This window comes from Bubalus bubalis, chromosome 6 (assembly GCF_019923935.1).
Source record: "Bubalus bubalis isolate 160015118507 breed Murrah chromosome 6, NDDB_SH_1, whole genome shotgun sequence".
In the NCBI taxonomy this organism is placed as follows: Eukaryota; Metazoa; Chordata; class Mammalia; order Artiodactyla; family Bovidae; genus Bubalus; species Bubalus bubalis.
The window spans coordinates 67,384,540-67,412,254 of record NC_059162.1 but is presented as its reverse complement, the minus strand read 5'-3'; the positions used below and the strand labels follow the sequence as shown (position 1 = coordinate 67,412,254).

Here is a 27,715-nt window from a genome sequence, read left to right as displayed (position 1 = left end):
ATTCTTTTTTTTAAATTTTATTTTATTTTTCAACTTTACAATATTGTATTGGTTTTGCCATATATCAAAATAAATCCGCCACAGGTATACATGTGTTCCCCATCCTGAGCCCTCCTCCCTCCTCCCTCCCCATACCATCCCTCTGGGTCATCCCAGTGCACAAGCCCCAAATGTTCTTAAACTAGATCATGGTGATGGTCATAAAACTCTGTAAATATTCTTAAAATCATTGAACTTACATTTAAAAGGAGTGAATTTTATGGTATGTAAATTATATATAAATAAAGTTGTCTAAAGGCATTTAAGTAATAGAATGCAATTCCATTAAAATTTAAAAAAAAAAAAAAAAACTAATGGGATTTCCTGGGCCTCTCTTTGAAGATCACCTAATGCTGAAAGTGTTTATGACATGTGCAGGAGAATTCAAATACCTCTCTTTACAAAATATCAACCTACTTACCCAGACCAGAAAATATTAGAGTGGTTACTAGTTGGTAGAATGTGACACTTAAATACATTAAGCACATTTCTTTCATATTCTTGATGTACCAGGCACTGTGGTAAGTGCTATATGCTTTATCCTTCAGTCATTCATTCAAAAATATTTATTGATCTTGTATTTTATGCTCAGCATTGTTCTTTCTGCTGAAGACACAGTATGAGTAAGACAAAGTCCCACATTTCTTGGCGCTTACATTCTAGTAAGGGAGAAAGACATAAACATGTAAACACACAAGCCATAATACAGATTACTTTGGGCGGTGATATATGAGTTTAAAAATAAGCCTGGATAATGGAGAGAGTCGCAGAAGATGGCAAAGGAGGGCAGTGGAAATTGAGGGCTCCGGGAAGGTCTCTGGCAGAGGAAGGGATAGATTGAGGTAACATTTGACGAATATAAAAGTGTCATCATGCAAGGATCAGGAGAAGAGTGTCCTGGGTGGGGAAATAGCTAATATAAATCACATTGGGCCATAGGAAATGGAGAGATGGCCATGTAATTAACAGAAAGCAGAACAAAGTAGAGGCACCACACTCCCTGATTTCAACTATATTGCCAAGCCATAGTAGTCAAACAGTGTGGTATTGACATCATCTTGGACAGAACTCTCTGTGAATTACATATTAAAAGTCACCCCAGAAGCTTTGTGGATATGGGAACATGGAAGAGGGAAAGAATGAAGAAAGTAAAGAATTAAGAGTGTGCAGCAGGAGCTAAAGAGAGATGATGGTGGCTTTGATGAAGAGGGTGACAGCAGAGATGGTGAGAAGCGCTAGTATATGGGACATCTTAGGATAGATCTGGTAGGGTTGGATGCGCTGTAGAGGGTGGAGAAAGAGGTGTTGAGAATGATCCTTGAATTTTACCTTGAGAAACAAGGTAGAAGGCACACCATTAATTGAAAGGGCAAACTTCTTTGAGATTGACTCTGCTATATCCTGATCATGGATGAAGAAACGGGGGCTCAGAGAAGCTAAGCCACCTTGCCCCAGGTTATCTACCTAAGGAATGGGAGAAGTAGGTTCAAAGCCAGTGACTCCAAAGACCATATTTTGTTTTTGTTTATTTATTTATTTTGGGGGGCTGTGCTGGGTCTTCATGGCTGTGCCAGGATTTCTCTAGTTGCAGCAAGCAGGGGCTACTCTCTAGTTGCCGTGTGTGGGCTTCTCATTGCGGTGGCTTCTCTTGTTGCAGAGCACAGGCTCTAGGGTGCACGGCTTCAGTAGTTGTGGTGCACAGGCTTAGCTGCCCTGCGACATGTGGGATCTTCCCAGACCAGGAATCAAACTCATGTTCCTTACATTGGCAGGTGGATTCTTAACCACTGGACCACCAGGGAAGTCCCAAAGGCCATATTTTAAACACTGTTTAGTACTAACTCCTGCCCAAAGTGTTCCTTCATCCTCAGCCAGACAGTGGACAGAAATCATGGAAAGTAGCATTGGGTGGCTAGAGGAGGGCTTCTTGGCTAATGGGTGGGCATGTCATTAAACAAGAGCGAGAGGAGCAACTTGAAGGAGTAACATTTTTCCAGTGAATCATATTAAATAACCAGAGTGCCTTATACCCAGTGTCAGGCTAAACAGAGATTGACAGGTAATAACAGCCCAGTAATTACAGGAAAACATCAGCTTTAAAAGTGCAGAGATTCTTGAAATACCTGAAGCCATTTAATATATCTTATGTTTACTCCAGACCAAGAGTCAGCTCCCAGAGCAAGACTGGTCTCATTACCAAACTAATGGACATCATGCTCTGAGGTGCCTTTCTTTCTGCCAAATAAATCAGAATTTTAAAAACTGAAGCCCAAGATAGCCATGCTGCAAATGTTTGCAAGGACATCCCTGAGTGTTTCAGGTGTCAAGTTTAATTTGACTTGGCCCGGTCTGTTCTTTTAAGAAAGGCTCAGGAGGCATCAGCTGGGTCACAGGGAGAATTCCTTCTGCTCTTGCTCTTTGAGCTGAGACAGAAATCAAACCTTGATTCCCTGAGCATACTTTCTCAAGCAGGAATTGCCCCTGTCGCTATGGCCCAAAGGAGTAAGTTGTGACGAAAGTTGTCATTCTCCCCTATTCCCTGATTGTAGGGTTTTTGTTTTTTTTTCCCCAGGAGTAGAGGATGAAGATAGAAGTTCATTCATGAGCCCCAGTAAGTGGCAGCCACTGTCCTAGGAAGTGAAAGTCGCTCAGTCATGTCCAACTCTGTGACCCCATGGACTATACGGTCCATGGAATTCTCTAGGCCAGAATACTGGAGTGGGTAGCTGGTCCCTTCTCCAGGGGATCTCCCCAACCCAGGGAAGTCGGCTGATGCCAAATCTTTATATTATCAAAAAGCAGAAGTGATAGCAAAGATAAAATGGTAAACTTTGCGTGTGCCCAAGTCTGTGTGTGTGTGCATGTGTGTGTGTGATATGTGCACTCTCCCTCAGCTGCTCCCCGCACACTCCTGTGCACACACTCCTGTGCACCGCACTCCTAGGGCCTGAGCATCAGTGGCCTGGACAATGGGAAACTCCTCCGTGCCTTGAAGACTTTCCTCAGCATTTTTCACCATACAATAGCTCTAATGACCTTGGCATTGAGCTCTTACTGGGGATTAATAACTGGCTGGGTTTAATGGCCCTTACTGTGTCCTGGGCCGTTTTCCCAGTCAGCCATTAATTCCAAGCAGTGCCCTGGGCTCTGGCCATTATGACTCCCTGGGCCAAGTGGCTGCCTTGAGGCAAACGGCTCAGCCTCCTTCTCTGCAGACAGAGCTTCCACTGTGCTCTCCCCTGCTTCTCTCCATGGTATTGGTACATAGGGCTACAGGCAAATTGTTGGGCATAGGGCACATCACATGATGTCTTCTTTTTATGTGTGTAGGTTTTCTCAGAAGACAGAGAAGTGTAGAGGTTGAATTTCATTCACTCACTTATCAACTCATCTGTCTATTCAGTAGCAATTGAGTGTTTTTTGTGGGTCAGGAAGCAAGAGAGATTTTGGAGTGACCTAATATGGGTGCTCATGTTCCCACCAGGGTCAGAACACCTCACCAAATGGGGCTTTAAGGAAAATGTCCCCGAGACTCGGGGAGGCTGAATACTGTGAGAAGAAAGAAAGAAAGGATAGGGATGCAGTGGTTCACAGGGAGCCACTACCCCTCTTGCATCCTTGGTGCAGGTTTACCTCCCAGGTGCGCCAGCGCAGCCCCAGGTTCACTTTCCCAAACTCCTCTGCATGATTCATCAACTCAGCGTCTGGGTGCTTAAGTGAAGACTGTCAATACTCTGTCAGGAATCTTAACTCACCAAGGCATGAATATATCCACCCATTTCATTAAGACACTCAGGATGCGATATGGAGGAGCCAGGCTGTCTCAGAGGAGTAACATTCCAAGAACCTGGGTCCCAAAATCTGTATAGTCATTCCACCTCCCAAGATATCCTTAGTCCCTCTGAATGCAGGAAAGAGACTTTGTTTCGTCCTTTGGAAGGGATTCAGCCTTTGGTACACGCTCTTATCAACTGCAGGAAGTGGAACATTATGTTTAGAACAGTTACTGTCATTTTATTGGCTCCACTTACTGAAAGGCACTTAAGGCATAATTCAGACATCGATCTTTTCCGCATTGTTTGGTGCATCTAAGCAACACAAAGAGAAGGTGCTGGTGTCCAAGGTAATCAATATACCTCAGAGCTCAGGCAGGTGGGCATGAGGGAGGGCTTTCTGGGACAGGGTGGACCCCAGTGTGTTCTGTCCTGTGCCCAGGAATCACAGAGGGTCTGTATGGCATAGTCAGGAATGTTGACCTTCCCTAAAAGGGTCTTCATCTGGCCTCACATGGGCATAGGAGAAAGAGAGAGAGGGAGAAGTCCTTGGAATCTTCAGAGGTGTTACCAGTTTCACCCATCAAGCAGCCTGTGCTCTGAGAATCACAGTAGAATAATTCATTACAGGGAAAGAGATACTGGGACCTTTCTTTAGAATTTTTCCCCAGTAAAAATGAGCACAATATCTAGAAATTATACATCAGACTGGAAAATTCAGGATTAATAGTTCTAGGTGAGTCTGATAAGAAAAAGCGGGTTCCAATGGCCTTGGGGTCCAGTGGAATGAAATCTTACAAAGTGACCTTATCAAGCAAATGGACTGAGTTACACTGTACCTCAGGGGTATATTAAGTGCTCAATGAATGTCTTTTAAATGAATGAACAAATGAATGTCATCTGGCTATTAGCATCTTAGTTGGCCCTCTCTTTGTTTTACAAGTGAGAAAGTTAAGTACCTGATTGGCGATAAAGCCTGCTTTAGACCCTGGGTCTCCTGACCCTAATCATCATTTGGTAATGTGCTATTTGCAGATGCCCCAGTCATCTTTGTAGAAGTGTTTTAAGTGGGTTTCTACATGAGTAGAAGTTTCCCAGGATATAAGACTTTTGGTGCTAAAACCCAAATAACCCCTAACAAACCGGGTTGTTTTTCCACTCCTCAATATTCTCATTAGTAAAATAGGGGTGATGATGTATCTTTCTTATAGGGTTATTTGAAGAATTAATGCAATTATATAAAAAGCTCATAACAGTGCCTGGCACATAGGGACATCCAGAAATATTAACTAATATTAATATTAGTTCACTCTTTCCTTTATGTTCCCCGCTCTGCTCTGCTCCAAACAGCCCCCTTTACTAACACTGAGGCACAGCCCTGCAATGTGTCATATTTTATTGCACCTCTTTACTGACCCACTGCCCACTACTAAAGTATAAACTTTGAAGGGTTCTGTTTTTCCATTCCATTTGCATTCTTACTGCCCAGCACAGTGCATGTCACCTAAGAGTAGTGAAACTGAAAGTCACTCAGTCGTGTCCGACTCTTTGTGACTCTGCGGACGTAGCCTGCCAGCCTCCTCTGTCCATGGGGATTCTCCAGACAAGAATACTAGAGTTGATGCCATTCCCTTCTCCAGGGGATCTTCCCAACCCAGGGATTGAACCTGGGTCTCGCATTGCAGGCAGATTCTTTACTGTCTGAGCCACCAGGGAAGCCTCACCTGAGAGTAACTTGATGTCAAATGAATGATGAGAATTTGCAGTGGTAGAATTGCCATTTCATAAGCCCATGTGTCAATGATTGACTCTGGGTGATCAGTACATACTGACTTGGTACGGACCTACAATGCTGTCCACTCTTCCTGATAATCCCCGAATCAGCCATCACTTAATGAACGACACTGTGCCAGGTCCTACGGTAAGGACCAGGTTGAACTGCATGCAATTTCTATTAATAATTTTTCAGGTCAAATACTGACAATTTCATATGACTCAAGTTGATTCTATGTGTTCCAGCAAAGTGGAATGGTGCATAAATTATCCCCAGTTAAAGATGAGAAAACTGAGACTTGTGGAGGTTAGTGAATGGCCAAGGTCCCAAAGCTAACAGGTGGTAGGGCCAAGCCTGGACCATCCTGTGTGGGTGCCCTTCGCCACTCTGCAGTGAGGGAAGGTGGCCACCCTTGGGTGCTCTCTGTCTGATTCTGAAGATAGAGCCATGGTTCAAGAAACTCCCAGAGTAAATATACAACTGAATACACGCAGCACAAAATTGGAACCAATTTCCTGGGACTGTGCAGGACCCGGTGTGTCCAGTTCAAAGTTAACAGGGAAGGAGGACAGAGTCTCTGGGGAAAATATAATAGAGCAACTGTCCTTTGGAACATTCTTGACTGTCAGTTTCTTGTGCACTTGTTGGCCTTGGCCTCAGGCCCTAATTACATTATCTTCAAACTGCAACCAAGCTATTTCTCATTAAACACGATCAGGGAAATGTATAGCATGTAGGAATGTTGCTGTTCAGAAAACACATCGGGGTTCAGGGTATTGAAACGAGCCCCGTCCTTGGCGTTGCCGTGGTGGTGACTGCAGACCCAGGGCTCCCACAGGGCATGTGTGCACTTGATGAGCTTAAGGCTTTCTTCGCATTTCTGAAGGTGGACCAACTCAGTTTCACGCTGTCTTCCTTTAAAATGGGAGAAACAATCCTAATTGTCATTTCAAAATTATGGCATCTGGGGGGTTACAATTTGCATGTCTTTTCTCCTGTGATTTTTAGACGATGCCTATTTAGGATAAATATATTTGTACTGCATCGAAGAATACTCATATATGCTTAACTTCCAATCAGGTGAGTCAAGAGCATCAAAACTAGTGTCAGAACACATTGTAATATAGTCTTTTCTTCAACTTAGGGGTAACTTCGGATTCAGAAAGACCTGAATTTGAGAGCATGACTTCATTACTTGCTAGTTATGTATCTGAGCATTTTTTTTTTAATGTCTCTGAGCCTTGGGGTATCATTATCTGTAAAATGGCAGTCACAGCAAGCTTGTTACATTGATATAACAGTCTGATATGTTAATATCAGTGAAGCCCAGACCCCCATGTTCGACAGGTCACTGCTGGCTCTTTTCCTGTTGTCCAGTGCTCCCTGACACTAGTCTGATGAAGTAAGAGCATCAGGGGTATATTTTGACAAAAGAGGGAAGAGAAAAAAGAGAGGCATCCCTCAGATGCAGGAAAGTGACCTGCTGGTGCCAAGAGAGCATTGCCCACTGATGGAGTCCTTCTCCCTCTCCTTCCAGCCGCTGAAAATGCACTGCAGGGACTGCGCCCTGGTGACGAGCTCCGGGCAGCTGCTGCGCAGCAGGCAAGGCGCCCAGATTGACCAGACTGAATGTGTCATTCGCATGAACGACGCCCCCACGCGTGGCTACGGGCGGGACGTGGGCAACCGCACCAGCCTGCGGGTCATCGCTCATTCCAGCATCCAGCGGATCCTCCGCAACCGCCACGACCTGCTCAACGTCAGCCAGGGCACCGTGTTCATCTTCTGGGGACCCAGCAGCTACATGCGTCGCGACGGCAAGGGCCAGGTCTACAACAACCTGCAGCTGCTGAGCCAGGTGCTGCCCCGGCTGAAGGCCTTCATGATCACGCGCCACAAGATGCTGCAGTTCGACGAGCTCTTCAAGCGTGAGACCGGCAAAGACAGGTACGGAGGCGAGGGCAAGAGGTGGCACGGGGGACGGGCTAGGGCCAGGAAACGTTCTCCCTGGCTGGCCAATTCACCAAGAGCGAAGTTTTTTTTGTTTGTTTGTTTGTTTGTTTTTTAATGCTTATGTCAGATAAGCTTCTTTTTCTTTAAATTTTTAATCTTTTTTTTTTAAATTGAAGTATACTTCATTTACAATGTTGTAGTTTCAGGTGTAGAGCAAAGCAATTCAGTTATATGTGTGCTAAGTCCTGTCTGACTCTTCGCAACCCCATGGACTGTAGCCTACTGAGGTTCCACTGTCCATGGAATTTTCCAGGTAAGAATACTAGAGTGGGGAGCCATTTCCTACTCTAGCGGATCTTCCTGACCCAGGGATTGAACCTACAGCTCTCAAGTCTCCTGCCTTGGTAGGCAGATTCTTTACCACAGAGCCACCTGGGAAGCCCAGTTCAGTTTTGTGTATAAATGTGTGAGTGTGTGTGTATATATATATATATATATGGAGAACATATATATGTATGCATATATATGGAGAACATATATGTTTGTGTGTGTGTGTATATATATATATGGAGAACAACTATATATAATTTTATATATATTATATGTATACTTATGTATAATATAAGATTTCTCAGATTCTTTTCTGTTAGAGGTTATTACAAGATATTTAATACAGTTCCCTGTGCTGTAGTGTAAGTCCTTGTTGTTTATATGTTTTATATATAGGAGTGGTTAATTCCAAACTCCTTATTTATCTCTTTCCCTCACTACCCCTTTTGGTAACAGTAAGTTTTTATTCTAAATCTGTGAGTCTGTCTCTGTTTTGTAAATAAGTTTATTCATACAGGTTTTTTTTTTTAAGATTCCACATGTAAGTGATATATGATATTCGTCTTTCTCTGACTTACTTTGCTTAATATGATAAGCTCTACGTCCACCCATGTTGCTGCCAATGGAAGTATTTATTCTTTCTAAAAGCTCTTGCTTAGGGCTTTCTGCTTTGGCCCCGCTGTTCATGCTGTGGACAGAGTTCATCTGTGGGGGCCTCCTGGAGATTGGACTGTTCAAGTTGAATTTATAGGCAAAGTGAAGAGAGTATTTATATGGATAATTCAGGGCCATATCCCTACTTTGGAGGAAGAGGTGATGCTGCTGCTGGCTTACATTGGTAGTAAGTGCAAGATAATAGGTTTCTTGCATTTTAGTTCCTCATGTGAACACTAACCAAAAAGAAGTACATAGGGTTGTTTTTCTCTTCAAAGGCAAATATTTATTCAGTCAACAGATATTTATTAGTGCCTGCTATTTCACTGCACCTGGTATGGGAAATACATATAGTCAAAAAAAAGCAGATGTAGAACCTGCCCTCCAGGAATATAGTCTTCTAGGGTGGGCAGATATTCACCAAGTAGTGGCCAATGTACTAGGTCTTGTGAGGGGAAGAAAATGGTCCTCTGACCTGTGGGACAGGGAGACGGGCTGTAGTCTAGGGCAAGGCTTACCAAACTGTTAGTTACAGATCCGTGATGGGACACAAAATGCATGCAGTGAGTCACTATAAGATTTTTTTTAATATAATAGAAAGAATCGAATAGATGTAATAAAAGACAATTTCAGCATTCATTCCCCACAGTAAGTAAGGAAAAGTATTATTTCATGAAATAAAATTTATTTCAGTTTTATACATAAAAATATACATATACAGAGACGTCTTTCTGACGTGATAAAATCATTCTAGAATTAGATAGGGATGATGATGGCATAACCGTGAATATACTAAAAAGCACTAAATTACGTGCTTTAGAAAACTATGAAATGAAAGCCATGTATAATACATGTGAGCATATACACTCAATCACGATGTAAAATGTATTTCTTACTGGAAGTCCAAATCTTTTAAAAAGCACTGGTCTAGAAGATGAGGGTCTGGTGGAAAGACTTTCTCCCAAAGATGTATTTAAGCTGAGGCTGAGGTCAATAAGTATTTATCCAGGTAAAGAAGAACCTGAGAAGCAGAGAAAAAAGTGCCCTTATGGGTGTGAGAAGGTGAGAAGTGAGAAGACTTGCAGGGGGTTGGAGAAGAGTTCCTGTGACTGTGGGCAGGAGGGTGGTGGTGGGGTGGTGGGGTGGGCAGCTGGAGAGGAGGCAGAGATAAAGGGTGAGGAATCGGCTAAATCTCAGTGAAGAAAAGGACAGTTACAGGTATCGAAAGGAACAGTGCGGTGTACATAGTGAACAGTGCGGTGTCCAAATACACAGCTCTGGGTTGGAATTTTGACTCTGTCCCTCACTAGCTGTATAGTCTAGGACAAAATAGCTAACCTTTTAGTAACTTCACATGTGAAAAGTGCACAGTGACTAGGCTTCATAGGACTGGTCTAATGATTAAATTTTACTCGTTTCCTCAATTCTAAAAACATGTACTTTTATAATTAATATGCATTTAATGATATAACTTACCCCTTTCCTAACAAAAACTGTTCCTGAGTCAATTTCTGATAAATAAAGAATTTGTTGTTGTTCAGTCACTAAGTCATGTTCAGCTGTTTGTGGACTGCAGCACACCAGGCTTCCCTGTCCTTCACTATCTCCCAGAGTTTGCTCAAGTTCATGTAAATTGAGTCAGTGATGCCATCCAACTATCTCATCCTCTGCCACCCTCTTCTCCTTTTGCTTTCAATCTTGCCCAGCATCAGAGGCTTTTCCAATGAGTCAGCTCTTCACATCAGGTGGCCAAAGTATTGGAGCTTCAGCTTTAGCATCAGTCTTTCTAATGAATGTTGCTGTTCAGTCACTCAGTTTTGTCTGACTAATTGCGACCCCATGGACGGCAGCACACTAGGCCTCCCTGTCCTTCCAATGAATATTCAGGGTTAATTTCCTTTAGGATAGACTACTTTGATCTCCTTGCTGTCCAAGGGATTCTCAAGAGTCTTCTCTAGCACCACAATTCAAAAGCATCAATTCTTCAGAGCTCAGCCTTTTTTTATGGTCCAATTCTCAAATTCGTACATGACTATTGGAAAAACCATAGCTTTGACTATATGGACCTTTGTTGGCAAAGTGATGTCTTTGCTTTTTAATACGTTGTCTGGGTTTGTCATAGCTTTCCTTCCAAGAAGCAAGTGTCTTCTAATTTCATTGTTGCATTCACCACCCTCAGTGATTTTGGAGCCCAAGAAATAAAGAATAGGAAGTACTAAATCCTTTGGACTAGCTTAAGTAACTCATTATGGAGAACAGTCTTAAAGAAAGAATAGAGCTCACTCTCCCCAAATTCTTTCTTGGGAAGAGCTTTCTTTTTAAATCCTGGAAATCTTTGTGATCATTGGAGGGCTGGTCAGGCAAGAGTAAGTATGATTTCTGATGGAGTGAGGAGAGCGGGACCCAGCTGCTGGCACTGTGGCCTCCTTCCCTGGAGGTCCAGGTGACTAATTCCATGGTTAACCCAGTCAGTAGATCACACAGGGGATCTTGTCATCATCACACACTGTCATGAAATCCAGTCATTCATTATCTTTTAAAAACCACAAATAAGACAGACTGTTGCTCATTTGTTTGAGTTCTTTAACCAAAAGAGCATTTTATAAGAGAAGGAGAGTGAAGGAAGTTATTTACGGTTTCAATTTTTGTGTTTGGAAAATTCAAAATAAGTAAAAACACTCTCTTCAATAGAAAACACTTCTCTTTTGAGTTTAATGGTTGTTTGCTAGATTTAAGTATTCCTGAAACACTGCTGCAGTGTTAGCTATATCAAATAATTACACATTGCTCTGGATCTTGGGGTTTCCCAGGTAGCGCTAGAGGTAAAGAACCTTCCTGCCAATGCTGGAGACACGCAAGAGACACACAAGACACACAGGTTCAATCCCGCGTCGGAGGATTGGGTCAGAGGATTCCCTGCAGGAGGGCATGGCAACCCACTCCAGAATTCTTGCCTGGAGAATCCCACAGACAGAAAAGCCTGGTGGGCTATAGACCATAGGGTTGCAAATAGTCAAACGTGACTGAAGCAACTTAGCCTGTACACATGCTGGAACTTCTTAAGGGATTAAGTTGATAACTTCGAGATTAGTCATTCCATCCTGATTCTCCTCAGACCTTTAGGAAACAATCTCACATTAAGACATAATCCACTACCAAACTCATTAAATTCTGACCAGTGAAAACCTTTTTTGCAGTATGCAAGAAGTAAGGGTTTTCCAGGTGGCTCAGTGGTTAAGAATCCACCTGCCAATGCAGGAGACATAGGTTTGATCCCTGATCTGGGAAGAAGATGATGCTGTGAAAGTGCTGCACTTAATATGCCAGCAAATTTGGAAAACTCAGCAGTGGCCACACGACTGGAAAAGGTCAGTTTTCATTCCAATCCCAAAGAAAGGCAATGCCAAAGAATGCTCAAACTATTGCACAATTGCACTCATCTCACATGCTAGTAAAGTAATGCTCAAAATTCTCCAAGCCAGGCTTCAGCAATATGTGAACCGTGAATTTCCTGATGTTCAAGCTGGTTTTAGAAAAGGCAGAGGAACCAGAGATCAAATTGCCAACATCTGCTGGATCATGGAAAAAGCAAGAGAGTTCCAGAAAAACATCTATTTCTGCTTTAGTGACTATGCCAAAGCCTTTGACTATATGGATCACAACAAACTGTGGAAAATTCTTCAAGAGATGGGAATACCAGACCACCTGATCTGCCTCTTGAGAAATCTGTATGCAGGTCAGGAAGCAACAGTTAGAACTGGACATGGAACAACAGACTGGTTCCAAATAGGAAAAGGAGTACGTCAAGGCTGTATATTGTCACACTGTTTATTTAACTTATATGCAGAGTACATCATGAGAAACGCTGGACTGGAAGAAACACAAGCTGGAGTCAAGATTGCCGGGAGAAATATCAATAACCTCAGATATGCAGATGACACCACCCTTATGGCAGAAAGTGAAGAGGAACTAAAAAGCCTCTTGATGAAAGTGTAAGTGGACAGTGAAAAAGTTGGCTTAAAGCTCAACATTCGGAAAACGAAGATCATGGCATCCGGTCCCATCACTTCATGGGAAATAGATGGGGAAACAGTGGAAACAGTGTCAGACTTTATTTTTCTGGGCTCCAAAATCACTACAGATGGTGACTGCAGCCATGAAATTAAAAGACACTTACTCCTTGGAAGGAAAGTTATGACCAACCTAGATAGCATATTGAAAAGCAGAGACATTACTTTGCCAACAAAGGTTCGTCTAGTGAAGGCTATGGTTTTTCCAGTGGTCATGTATGGATGTGAGAGTTGGACTGTGAAGAAGGCTGAGTGCTGAAGAATTGATGCTTTTGAACTGTGGTGTTGGAGAAGACTCCTGAGAGTCCCTTGGACTGCAAGGAGATCCAACCAGTCCATTCTGAAGGAGATTAGCCCTGGGATTTCTTTGGAAGGAATGATGCTAAAGCTGAAACTCCAGTACTTTGGCCACCTCATGCGAAGAGTTGACTCATTGGAAAAGACTCTGATGCTGGGAGGGATTGGGGGCAGGAGGAGAAGGGGACGACAGAGGATGAGATGGCTGGATGGCATCACCGACTCAATGGATGTGAGTCTGAGTGAACTCCAGGAGTTGGTGATGGACAGGGAGGCCTGGTGTGCTGCGATTCATGGGGTCGCAAAGAGTCGGACACGACTGAGCGACTGATCTGATCTGATCTGGGAAGAAGAGCAGCTAAGCCTGTGTACCACAGTTACTGAGCCCGGGCTATAGAGCCTGGGAACTGAAACTCCTGAGCCCACATACAGGTCTCAACAACTGAGCCCATGCTCTGCAATGAAAGAAGTCCTAGCAATGAGAAGCCCAAGCACCACAATCAGAGAGTAGCCCCTGCTCTCTCCAACTAGAGAAAGCCTGTGCAGCAACAAAGACCCAGCAGAGCCAAAAATAAATAAATATTTTTTAAGTATGCTTAAAAAAAAGAAGCTGATCTTGTACTGACTCAATATTCTTATGTGTCCATATTGTTAATCTGTAGTGTACTCCAAGCTGAAAGAACAAAGTCAGAAACAGCCCTTCAGAGCAAAACTATTTCTGTAAACTAAAACACAAAACATTTAATGTCTACCAGTAATACCTATATTCTGCTCTTCTTGAAACCACTTGGACTGCAAGGAGATCCAACCAGTCCATTCCAAAGGAGATCAGCCCCAGGATTTCTTTGGAAGGAATGGTGCTAAAGCTGAAACTCCAGTACTTTGGCCACCTCATGCGAAGAGTTGACTCATTGGAAAAGACCCTGATGCTGGGAGGGATTGGGGGCAGGAGGAGAAGGGGATGACAGAGGATGAGATGGCTGGATGGCATCACCGACTCAATGGATGTGAGTCTGAGTGAACTCCAGGAGTTGGTGATGGACAGGAAGGCCTGGCATGCTGGGGTTCATGGGGTCCCAAAGAGTCAGACACGACTGAGTGACTGAACTGAACTGAACTGAACTGAACACAGTAGCATGGATTAAAGATACACTTAGTATGGAATATCTGATTTTGCACATCTCATGATCTGGACATTCATTTCAGGCTAATATTTTGAAGAAATGGGATAATTCAGTAGATTCTGATTTATGGAAGTTTCACCCTACTTAAAAGTGAAGAAAAAAGTGGCTCAGAAACAATCTGCAATTAAGAAGCATGACAAATGACATAGATGGCCAAGTGGTATTCTTTGATATTAGAAAGTAACTGTACTTGAAAATAACTTTATAATTGAATAAGGGTACATTAGGAAAATATGATTCAGAACCAATATTATAGTAATTAGATAAAAGAAGCATAAATGAAATAACTGCAGGAAGAATATTTCCATAGAGATTATAAATGAGATTCTGGTGGAGCAGAAAGGCCTTTAATTGTAATTTAGTGTGCACTATAGAATTATCAGCTCAGTGTGTTACTTCATCATATAAAAGAATATCTGATCATTTCCCCTAATAAGCACATGACAGCTCTTCATATTCCTTCATTACAGCTGATTAAGTATAAAAACAGTAGATATTCCTTTGCTGGAAAAAGAGTTTGAATCATTTTAGACAGACAGTGCAGAGCAGTTGCATGTCTGTAGCGTGTGAGCTTCTCCAAAAGGCTATTATTTTGCAGGTCTGGGAAATTTCAAGTGGCACTTTAAAGAAACCTTCATCTTGGTTTCTTTAGTCCTCCATTTTGAATTCTCCCCATTTTTACCCATTAAACCTTTTACTGTAGAGTCCCATCCTCCTGTATTTCAGACTGTGGCTTGTGATTTCTACTACATCACACAAAAGAAAGCCAAAATTGTGGGGAAGTTTCTGCCACTGGGAAAAAGCCCTCTTGGTGTTTCCTACAACTTGAAATCATAGGGACACAGGTGTGATTCCTGGATCAGGAATCTGTGGATCTCAATAAGCTGTCATTCTCTTCCTGAGCCCCACATTCTCCTACTTATTCACTAACCTAGTTTAAGTCTAGAACAATTGGCCATCTCAAGGTCACAGCCTTGGTGAAGACAAGGTATGGCACGGCCTTCCCTTCCCCTCCCCCATTCAGCTCCGCTACCCCCTCAGTTCCAAAGGTCTTAGGAATACATAGTCCTGGTGAGAAAGAAGTGGGATCGTTAATACCTGTGTAGACTGGAGGTCCCAGAATTTTCTGATTACTTCCCTAACTACTGATGATGGATTCTGCATAAGAGCCAGTAGCCATGTTAGAAGGATATCAGTTTCTTTATGTGTGTTAAAAAGCACTTAGAGTAATGGCTGAATTATTTACTTCATTTGCTCCAACCTAGCAACCAAGAGAGGAGGAAGGGACCTTGATGTATCAACATACCAGACTTTATACTTCTTATGATGTTGTCTCTCTTAGTCTTTGAAATTACAAATTGCTCAGGAAGATAGAGCTTCCCATGCCTGCTTTCTGGATAAAAAATCAAGGCTCAAAGAATAGTAGTAACCTGCCTCAGGTCATTCAGCTGGTGAATGATAGAAACTAGTAAGATACAAATCTGTGTTATATCCATCTTAAGAATCTTTTAAATGGACTTCCTGGGATATTACTGGATCAGGATACAGTAGAATGAAAAATAAAAATGAGTAAAGAGATTAAGAACTAGAAAGTTGAAGCCATAAGCTCAGGAATGACTAAATTATCCATTCCTGTCAGGTATGTGATAAAACAAAAGACTTCTTAAAACACCTTTTTTGATTGTTATTCCTTATGTGAAATGGAAATAATGCAAACTGCTTAACAAAAACTCTTCCTCCTTAAAGAGGGGTACTATGAAGTGCCAGTAGAAAAGCTTCTCTGCAACTCCATTATTCATATCACAGATGGTGCTATGGCTGGGCAAAATCAGGCAGTCTGACCTTGAGGATAAGGTTTTAAAACTGGCTAATGAGGCCTACCATAAGCACTGGGGAAAAAAATAAAAACAGCAATCCCCAAAGAATTGAAATTAATATCCACAGCAGCATAGCATGGTGGACCAAGTCATCCTCACAGGTCAACTGAGACCTTGATGGTATGTCTCCACAGCTACCCTTGGACTCAGAATGTGGTTAGAGCTCAACACAGATGTTTGAATGGGTAAATGAATGAATGTTGAAACCCACCAATGCAATCCTTATATTCTGTCAATTTTTGGTTCTTCTAATAAAAATTTTCATAGGGCTCTGACTCTTTTGATGGAAAATAAAGCAAATACTAAATTAAACATAAGTGTTCCTGTGTCCTCTTCCTCTGATCATTAGTCCCTTCCTAAATGAATGGACTTCGTTTAAGGAAAGACATTCAGTCAAGATTTAGGTGTCAGTTAGTCTAGTTAAAGGCAAGCTTCTACCTTACAACCATTTGATTGATCAATCAATCAATTGGTAGATAAAGACATGGAGAAGGCAATGGCACCCCACTCCAGTACTTTTGCCTGGAAAATCCCCTGGATGGAGGAGCCTGGTAGGCTGCAGTCCATGGGGTCGCTAGAGTCAGACACGACTGAGTGACTTCACTTTCACTTTTCACTTTCATGCATTGGAGAAGGAAATGGCAACCCACTCCAGTGTTCTTGCCTGGAGAATCCCAGGGACGGGAAGCCTGGTTGACTTCCGTCTACGGGGTCAAACAGAGTCGGACACGACTAAAGCAACGCAGCAGCAGATAAAGACAACTGTATTTATTCATTTTAATGAGCTCTTCATTATCCACCCTGCTTGGAGAAAAAAGAATATTTATTGCTAGTCAAGTATTCTAGTGAAAAAAGATTTGACACATGAGGATTGTCGTCTTACAAGAAATTGAGTGGTGGGACTTCCCAGGTGGTCCAGTGGTTAAAATCCACCTTCCAATACAGGGGTCATGGGTCCTATCCCTGGTTGTGAAATGAAGATCCCACAAGCCATGGGGCAACCAAGCCCTCATGCCACAAGTAAGATCTAATGCAGCCAAATAAATAGGTAAATAAATATTTTTTAAAAAAGAAATTGGTAATAACTTGCACATAAACATTGATCATGATCTTTGGCTATGTAGAAGTCCCTTAAGAACCCACCATAATGGAACATTGACATCATTTACCATTGTATCATGGAATATGGTGGTATTGGTAACATATTGCTATCTGGTAAAGTTCTGGCTGTTTATCAAATGGAGAGAGAGTGTGTGTGTGTATATAGTCATCCTTGTTCCAGATAAGATTTAAGATGGAAGGGGTGTAATGATTACTTTACCAGTTTGCAGACTAAACTATTGTTCCTTCCAGGAAGATCTCCAACACTTGGCTTAGCACTGGCTGGTTCACAATGACAATAGCCCTGGAACTCTGTGACAGGATCAATGTTTATGGCATGGTGCCCCCAGACTTCTGCAGGTAGGATTTATTCTGCACATGTAATTCATCAGCAGTGTTATGCAGTGTTTATAAATATCTGATCCCAAATATCAACCACGAGACATGTCTTACTGTCTTCTTGAAGCAATTAATTAACATGTCCCAAGTCCTGGTTCTAGAAACAACAAACAGCATTTAATTATGTGATATAAAATATTGAAAGTTTTTTGTTTGTGCTGCTGTAGAATTAATCCATCTTGTGGGCTTCATTTATCCTGTGAATATTTATCAACCAAAAGTAATGCAATAATTGGCATAATATTAATGATGAATGGCATTAAGAAATATTAGTTTTATTCTCATTTGAAAGGAATGTGGTTTTAATGAATTAAAGAGAGCAATTTCTTTGATGGTAAGGCCTGTTTTCTAAAATTAAAATATTCCTCTGAGTGTCTTTCCCTTTCCACATCAGCAGCCTCAGTTTGTGCTTCTAGGACCAAAAGCACAGACATAATTATTTTGATGTATCGCTTTGAAGGAAACAACCATACATCTCTGTTGCTACCTTAAGTTACCTCCTGGCATGTGCCCAGACAGAGTTTGGTATGTACTCAGAGATGCACTGAGAGACATTCGGGGCCTGATTTGTGGAAGCCTGATTGAAAATTCACCTGTAATCTAGAGGAGTGGTGCCAATAAATTCAGAAAGTTTCCTAGTTCTCAGGCATGCCTGCTGACCTGCACATGGACTCAGTTCTGATCTGCAAATGGTAAAAGAGGGCATTCTCAACTTGTTCATTAAAATTTATACTCGCTTATATCTTCATGTGGTGCTGGTGGCTCAGTGGTAAAGAATATGCAGTGCAGGAGACACAGGTTCTATCCCTGGGTCAGGAAGATCCCCTGGAGGAGGAATGAGCAACCCACTCTGGCATTCTTGCCTGGATAATCCCGTGGACAGAGGAACCTGGCAGGTTACAGTCCAGGGTCACAGATCAGACATGACCTAGCAACTGAGCAGGCATGCATGCATACCTTCATGTATTTTAAACCTAACAGCTTCTCAAAGGCCATGGATCTTTAGATAAAATCTACAATTGGGAGGTTAGATGCAAGGATGATGAAGCATGATGACATAGACATCATGCCATTACCACTTTGCCACTTCTCTCCTATCCTTTTTAACCCAAAGACAACACAGCAGCAGTACTAATGTATGTGTAACAGTCAGGTCACAGAGAAGGAAAGGCATGGATAGAACAGGCCTGTGAAGTCTTCTTGGACTCATGAATCCCCAGAGAAGACATAATGTAGTAAGGAAGGATGTGGAGTCTGTACCCAGATGGCACAGGTTCAAAGCCCAGCCCCGCCACTTACTAATGTGACCTCGAGCAGGTCACTCAATCTCTCTGGATCTCAGCTTCATTGCCATTAGAAGTGGATGTAATGATAGTAACAGATGCTGCCTCTTAGGTTTGTTGGGAAGATCTCCTGGAGGAGGGCATGGCAACCCACTCCAGTATTCTTGCCTGAAGAATCCCAGACAAGAATACTGGAGTGGGCAGGAATACTGGACAGAGGAGCCTGGTGGGCTACAATCCATAGGGTTGCAAAGAGTCAGACACGACTGAAGAGACTTAGCACACATGCATTCACATAGGGTGGTGGGTGAACTAAAAAAGCGAATACACATAAGTGCTTGGAACAGCGCCTAGTACACAACCAGAATGAGCATGGACCCTCACGCTGTTCCTCATCACTTCATGCACTGGCTTTGTTTCCCCCTTTAACAACCTCAATGCAAAAAGGTAGGTTGGACGGTGTTAAAAAAAACAATCTGCCTCCTCAAACCAACAGGCCAGCAAAGGCAGTGGCAGCAGCCCCTTTGGGCATGCCAAGAGCCATCAAAGCTGATGGTTAGACGGCAGATATAATTATGTAATATTGCCATTAAGATGCCAGAGAGAAAGAGTATGAATAAATTGAAATGTTAATGACTTAAAGTGTTCAAGGAAATATTCCATTTATTATGGAAAACAAATGAATGGCAAGTTAACCTGTCATTTCTCTTACTCAGAGTTAGTTCATCACAACTTAGTGCTCGTGGGATGGGAGGGATTTCTGGAAAAACACTAGCAAGGAAGTCCAGATTTCCTTGTAATAGATTTCCTGCCTTGGCACCGGATGGAATTTCCACCCACTCAGAATTTCTGTCCCTCAGTCACCATCCCAGAGGTTCCATAGGTATTGTCACAAGATGCTTTTGGCAAAAATTCTTCAGAAGGATCCCTACCCCAAGCATCCTCCTGGGGAAAGTGGAGAGGTCTGCTAAGTGTCTTCTGATGCAGAAGGTTAGGCTGGAGATAGCATCCTCTTCAGTCCCAATGCCTGTTTAGAAAGGAAAAGAAGAGAAAAACCCGGAGCAGCACAGACCAATCCCAAGTTCCTTTCCTCTTCATGCCCTGGACACATGGGTTGAACCACCAGGCACCCAGGTCCCAAATGGTGGAGGCTCAACTGCAAGATGGGGATGAGAAAACAATAATAAATAGGGAATGGGTCATGGTGAGGATTAAATGAGATCATGGATGTAGAATGTTTGACACAGTGCCTAACACAGGGAAGATTATTAATATCATTTATGTTATTAATACATTATACTGTAAGAGATATAAACTATTAATAATTATTAATATTATCTTAAGGACTCAAGAGTTTCCCAGAAAGTTACCTGGAATTTTGAGGGTGTTCAAAGAATAGGCCACAGCTCTTGCTTTTTAGAGGCTTACAATAAGCCTCATTTGCCAGGAAATCTAACACAGCAGAGCCACTTGTAGTTAAATGTCTCTTGCAAACAACATCTGCCACCAAAGAATGAAAACACAACTTATAAGTTAATCCTGCTACTGGCCTGACCATTCCCCGTTTTGTCCTGATTTTGAAAGAAGCTAAGAACTCTAAGGCCAGCAGAGTACATGTATCATGAGTTCTAGGACTTACAAAAGTAAAATATCACAGGAAGGTGAGATAGCAGACCTATGCTGGTTGAGCCCACCAGAATATAAACGCCTGGAGGGCAGAGACTTTTGTGTGTTGGGCTCACTGTTGGAGCCGTGGGACACAGGACAGTAGATAGGTGCCATCCTGGCCTATAGCAGATGCTTCATACATACCGAGTGGATAATGGCCCTATCCATGGTCTCTCATGCTGTAGTAAAAGGGTGTTTAATGGGTTAATGTAAGCCATTTCTGCCTCTCAGAAGCTGTGTGACCTTGAGAAAGTTATTGAACCTCACTGAGCCTTCGTTGCTTTGGGCACATTACTTTGACTTTCTACCTCAAGCCTAAGTTTCTATGTCTGCATGATGAGGCAGTTGTACTTACCTCCAGGTTTATGTGATGATCCCATGAGATAATGAATGAGAAAAGCGTGGCACAGCCTTGGTGTATGCTGAGCATGGATAAATGTACCAAGCGAAAGGATTCGCTCATCTGCACTTGTGGATACCCATGAGCATATTTTAAGAAGCTGTCCCGTGAGTGCTAATCGGTCAGTGGGAAGGACCTGGCTTCTGGAAAGAGAAGGCATTGCGAGCATGTTCAGTTGTGCCTGACTCTTTACGACCCCATGGACTGTAGCCAGCCAGGCTCCTCTGTCCATGGGATTTTCCAAGCAAGAATACTGGAGTGGGTTGCCATTTCCTTCTCCAGGGGATCTCCAGACCCAGGGATCGAACCCAGGTCTCTTGCATTGCAGGGGCTTCTTTACCAATTAGCCACCAGGGAAGGCCCTCACACACTTCTAAAGAGAATCTGATCATCACTTTCTCATTGACAAGGAAACTGAGGCACAGAAAGACCAAAGATTGGACTAATTCTGCAATCATTTCCATCAGCTTAGCATGGCAGTGACCCAAAGGGAATCAATGTCGCTTGCTGTATGCTGGTATGCTGGGACATATAGGGACGGGGGTGGGGTAGGACAGGGAGTAGAGGACTAGATTATATCATACGGAGCAGACAGCTGAGGAAACCCACGAGTGCCTGACTTGTAGGAAGTGTGGGTAGCTTATCCCCACAGGCCTAGAGCTGTCATTTTCTTCCAGTTCCCCTGCAGGTCTGGCCTTCTCACCCCTCCCACCCAGAGGGGCCTGACTTACTTCCAGAGGAAGTAAATCCCAAAGACAGAGAAACCTGGTGGACTACGTCCATGGAGTCGTAAAGAGTTGGATATAACTGAACACCCCCATAATGCCTCCCCTTTCCAGTAGTTGGGCCCTCCCCATGGACCGATTGCCATTTATTAGCCAGAAAACTTCTAGTAGCCACTTCTAGTATTTCAGGCACATGGACTCCTTGGGGAGAATAATAACCCTATGTTCATATTTAAACCCACAAATGGAGACAGTGAATGTGTAAATGACCATGTTGGCAGATGAAGGACGTGTTATTCAAAACCTGGCAGTATCTAACACTGACTAAAAGTCATGTGACTGGTGTGCAACCGTTTCCTCCTTAGTCTGGTGCCACCGTAGCCTTCTGACTGCTCTCTCTGACTCTGGTCTTTCTCTTTCCTCTAGATAACCATCACATCTGACTCTGTCACTGAAACCCCTCAGTAGGTCCCCACAGTTTTTAGAACAGTGTTCACACTCCCTAGCTTAGCACACAAGCCCTCAGGACCTACCCTCTGCAGCCACTTTAGTCTCATCTCCTGGCTTCTTCAATGAAGGCTCAGTGGGTAAAGAACCTGTCTGCAATGGAGGAGACTTGGGTTCTATCTCTGGGTTGGGAAGACTCCCTAGAGGAGGAAATGGCACCCCATTCCAGTATTCTTGCCTGAAAACTCCCGTGGACAGAGAAGCCTAGTAAGCTACAGCGCATCCACAGGGTCGCAAAGAGGACACAACTGAGCAAATAAGCACACACACACATCTCTATTCACAGACTTATTTTAGCCACAGTGAGGAACTCAAGAAGGAGCTCACCCTGTGAACACCTGCCCCTTTGCCCTCATCTTGGAATGTCCATCCCCTCATTCTTAATCTCGCTAATTGCTACTAGTTTTTCACTGTAGTATTAATGGCTGATATTTTTCTACATATACCAAGTGCTGGCCCTATGCTTACTGTGAATACATGTGCCATTTCATTGAAACTTGATGATAATCCCAGGAGGTAAACATTATTATTATTGCCATTTTACATATGAAGCTTGAGGACATGAAACAGCTGCCAAAGTTGTGGGGCAGGAAAGTGATGGAGCTGTGATTTGAATTCAGGTCTCCAGGACTCAAAAGGCAAAACTCTTAACATCTCACTCCAGTGCTTCAGAGATCCTCTTCCTCCAAGCTTTCCCTGACTTCCTGTCTGGGTCAGACCTCACCTAGGCCCCTCCTGGGGCCTCTCCCACCTCTTCCTCTGCTCACCTCCCTGGGTGACACATTCATCTTCTTCATCAGCCCGTGATCTCCATAAGGGAAGGGGTCCTATCTCAAGCCACGTTTGTATCTCCAGTTCTTGCCACTTTTTCTGGCACATAGTGTGTATTCAGTATTGATTAACTCAGTGAATAAATAAAAACCTTCCTTTCCCTGGCAGTGTTTAGGAGACTAATTGTATATTTATTCCAAGATCAAAAGTGCCAGGTGAGTGAAGAGTATAATTAACCAGTGGCAAATTCAGATTTCAAGATCTGAAGAAGTCACTTGTAGCCACCTGTATCATTCTCAGCCAAGGCCAGCACTGGTCCTCAGAGAGAGGTTCAGGCAGGAGGCATCAGTCTATTCTGCCTTCATCACTCCGACTCATCAGTGTTCAGAAAGCTGGAGAAAATTAATGTCATGTCTCACCAGAGACAGCCTCAAAATATATTATTATGTGGACATGGACCTTTAAATCATGCCATATCCATATAGGAAGGCAAATCCATTCTCTCTAGATGGACTATAAATTGCAATGAAAAAGATCTGTTATCATTGCTTTCCAAACTAAGTTATGGTAAGTATTTTTAATCCCATTTTCCATTGTAAATTATTTGTGATAATAATGGGCCAAGCATTTAAATTCTACCTAGTAATCTTATTTCTGATCATACTTAACACATTACCAAGTTTACAACTCTCTGTTACCCATCATTTCTTGAGTATTAATTAGCAGAGTAATGACTCAGAGTGATCACTGTCATGGAACTAAATTAATATCTCATCCATAATGTGAAGGACATCTCAAAGGTATCGTGAATATCAGAGAGTTGATTCTGCTAGAGTTATTAGCTAGTGAACATTAATAAAGCTGCCAGCGTAACAGGGCAAGTTCCTACTTGGCAACAGTCCATCATGTAGATGCTTACAGAGGATGGGTATGGAATATAATGCATTCATGTGGTTCACATTTTATGAAGTGAACTTAAAATAGATTGTTGTATTTTTTCATAGATGTTAACTTTTCCATAATTTCTTCTTTTATCTCTGCTATAATTTGACCAAATCTTACTGGTCACTGGATGTTCTCATTACCTTCCTCTGTCCCATGGGTGCAATGCTTCTGAGGTGCCTGAGTGGTTGGTAGTCGATATAGGGTTCAAATGACTCACTTGTACCCTTTGATCCATGAAGGGTGGACAGCTATAGGCTCTCAGTGTTTCCTGTGCCCCAGAAACACAAGTATTATTCCACTGGTTTCTACCACTTCAGGTGTGCAGCAGTTTTCTTCCAAAAGAGGCTGTAAGACAAGAAATGGAGGCAACAGAATGAAGGTGTCTCATGGAGTTTCACAGGCCTGAAGCAGCTGTGTAAGAAGGCCTGTTAGGGGAACACTTTCTTCTGAATGCTCTGAAGTGTCCAGAGCAAGCCAGTTTCGGAACCACCGGGACACTTGACAGATGTTGATTCAACTCTGTTCCTCAAAGTTTGCCTGACTACCTGCCAGTTCAGTTCAGTTCAGTTGCTCAGTCGTGTCTGACTCTTTGTGACCCCATGAACCACAGCACACTAGGCCACCCTGTCCATCACCAACTCCCAGAGTCCACCCAAACCCATGTTCATTTAGTCAGTGATGCCATCCAACCATCTCATCCTCTGTCGTCCCCTTCTCCTCCTGCCCTCAACCTTTCCCAGCATCAGGGTCTTTTCAAATGAGTCAGCTCTTCCGCATCAGGTGGCCAAAGTATTGGAGTTTCAGCTTAAACATCAGTCCTTCCAATGAACATCTAGGACTAATCTCCTTTAGGATGGACTGGTTGGATCTCCTTGCAGTCCAAGGGACTCTCAAGAGTCTTCTCCAACACCACAGTTCAAAAGCATCAATTCTTTGGCTCTCAGCTTTCTTTATAGTCCAACTCTCACATCCATAGATGACTACTGGAAAAACCATAGCCTTGACTAGACGGACCTTTGTTGACAAAGTAATGTTTCTGCTTTTTAATATGCTGTCTGCTGCTGCTACCAAGTCGCTTCAGTTGTGTCCAACTCTATGTGACCCGTAGACAGCAGCCCACGAGGCTCCCTCATCCCTGGGATTCTCCAGGCCAGAACACTGGAATGGGTTGCCATTTCCTTCTCCAATGCATGAAATTGAAAAGTGAAAATGAAGTCACTCTAGGTTGGTCATAACTTTCCTTCCAAGGAGTAAGCATCTTTTAATTTCATGGCTGCAATCACCATCTGCAATGATTTTGGAGCCCAGAAAAATAAAGTCAGCCACTGTTTCCCCATCTATTTGCCATGAAGTGATGGGACCAGATGCCATGATCTTAGTTTTCTGATTATTGAGCTTTAAGCCATGTGGTACTAGATACCATGCCAAGAATACAAGTATGTTTGAAGAGAGTGTCTGAGAGCTCTAAAGAGAGACAAAAGCGCCATTCTTGCATCGGGATCTTTAGCCTTACAGATAATCCAGGCCAAATCCAGAGATCAGGGTCAATCTGGTCAGACCCAGAAATGGAAGTATCCACCCTTACCTGTTAATGATAAGCTTTTCATAATTGCAAAGCTTAGCTTTAGAAGATTAAAAAAATGGCACATCACCAACTCCTGCTGCCAGTGATATCAGTGGCTAGAATTGAGTTTAGAAATAAGCATGGTGACTGCAGCCATGAAATTAAAAGACACTTCCTCCTTGGAAGAAAAGCTATGAAAAACCTAGACAGCATATTAAAAAGCAGAGATATTACTTTGCCAACAAAGGTCCATATAGTCAAACCTATGATTTTTCCTGAGAGTTGGACTGTGAAGAAAGCTGAGTGCCGAAGAATTGATGCTTTTGAACTGTGGTGTTGTGGAAGACTCTTAAGAGTTGCTTGGACTGCAAGGAGATCCAACCAGTCCATTCTGAAGGAGATCAGCCCTGGGATTTCTTTGGAAGGAATGATGCTAAAGCTGAAACTCCAGTACTTTGGCCACCTCATGCAAAGAGTTGACTCATTGGAAAAGACTCTGATGCTGGGAGGGATTGGGGGCAAGAGGAGAAGGGGATGACAGAGGATGAGATGGCTGGATTGCATCACTGACTCGATGGACGTGAGTCTGAGTGAACTCCGGGAGTTGGTGATGGACAGGGAGGCCTGGCGTGCTGCAATTCATGGGGTCGCAAAGAGTCGGACTGGATAGAGTGATTGATCTGATCTGATCTGATCTGATGATTTTTCCAGTAGTCATGAATGGATGTGAGAGTTGGACCATAAAGAAAGCTGAGGGCCGAAAAATTGATGCTTTTGAACTGTGGTGCTGGAGAAGACTCTTGAGAGCCCCTTTGACAGCAAAGAGATCAAACCAGTCAATCCTTAAGGAAATCAGTCCTGAGTATTCATTGGAAGGACTGATGCTAAAGCTGAAACTCCAATATTTGGCCACCTGATGCGAAGAACTGAATCATTGGAAAAGACCCTAATGCTGGAAAAGATTGAAAGCAGGAGAAGGGGATGACAGAGGATGAGATGCTTGGATAGCATCACCAATTTGATGGACATGAGTTTGAGCAAGCTCTGGAAGTTGGTGAAGGACAGGGAAGCCTGGGGTGCTGCAGTCCATGAGGTCGCAAAGAGTGGAACACAACTGAGCAACCAAACTGAACTGAAGCTCTGATTTGGCAGGGACTTAACTAAATCAGCCATCTTCAACCTGGCTGCATGTTAGGATCTCCTACAGAACTTTATGACATTATTACCTTTTTAAAAGGGGCTTCCCAGGGGGCTCAGTGGTAAATAGCCCACCTGGCAATGCAGGAGACTCAGGAGATTCTGATTTGATTCCTGGGTTGTGAAGATGCCCTGCAGGAGGAAATGACAACCCATTCCAGTTTTCTCACCTGGAAAATTCCATGGACAAAGGAGCCTGGTGGGCTACAGTCCATAGGGTCGCAAAAAAACGAAAACGACTGAGCACAAGCACCATTTTTTTTTTAATATTTATTTATTTATGACTTGGCTGCATTGGGTCCTACTTGTGGCACGTGAGGTCCTTGTTGAGTCATAGATCTTTCACTGCAGTGTGCAGGCTCTCTAGTTGCTGTACGTGGGCTCAGTAGTTGCAGTGTACAGCCCAGTTTCTCCATGACATATCGGATCCCAGTTCACCCTCCGCCCCTCGTCCAGGGATAGAACCCATAGCCCCTGCATTGCAAGGCAGAGTTCCAACCACTGGACCACCAGGAAAGTCCCACATTATTATCTTTTTAAATTTTTTGTTTTGAAAAAGTTTTAGACTTACAGAAAATGTTGCAAAAATAGTACAAGGGAGTTTCTGTATATCCTTCATCCTGATCCTCTAAAGTTAATATTCTGGTGCAGTTCTCAAAAGTAAGACATTAACGCTGGTGCAGTACTCTCAACTAAACTGCAGGCTTTTTTCAGATTTCACCATCTTTTTCTACTGATGTCTTTTGTCTCCTCCAGGACCCAATCCAGGCTCCCTTTGCATTTGCTTATGTCTCCTTAGTCTCCTCCAGTCTGTGACAGGTCCTAAGTCTTTCCATATCTTTCATGACTCCAACACATTTGAAGAATTCTGCTCATTTCTGTAGGATATCCATTGCTTTAGACTTGTGGCTCAGAGGGTAAAGTGTCTGCCTGCAATGCAGGAGACCTGGGTTTGATCCCTGGGTCAGGAAGAGCCCCTGGAGAAGGAAATGGCAACCCACTCCATTGTCTGGAAAATCCCATGGACAGAGAAGCCTGGTAGACTACAGTCCATGGGATCGCAAAGAGTCGGACACTACTGAACGACTTTACTTTCACTTTCTTATTATTAGTTTGAGGTTATGCATTACTGAGAAGGATGCCACAGAAGCAGTTGCATCTCATATCAAGAGGTACATGATGTTAAAATATCTTACTACTGGTG

General features: G+C 43.0%; 1 protein-coding gene across 1 annotated transcript in view; it reads left to right on the top strand.

Annotated features, from left to right (window-relative positions):
* The window catches only part of ST6GALNAC5 (ST6 N-acetylgalactosaminide alpha-2,6-sialyltransferase 5), a 214,474-nt gene that overhangs the window by 180,755 nt on the left and 6,004 nt on the right, over nt 1-27,715 (top strand). Inside the window, exons 3-4 of the mRNA XM_006068415.4 lie at nt 7,124-7,533; nt 17,305-17,412. Of these exons, the coding sequence (XP_006068477.1) occupies nt 7,124-7,533; nt 17,305-17,412 (518 nt within the window). The remainder of the gene's footprint in view (nt 1-7,123; nt 7,534-17,304; nt 17,413-27,715) is intronic.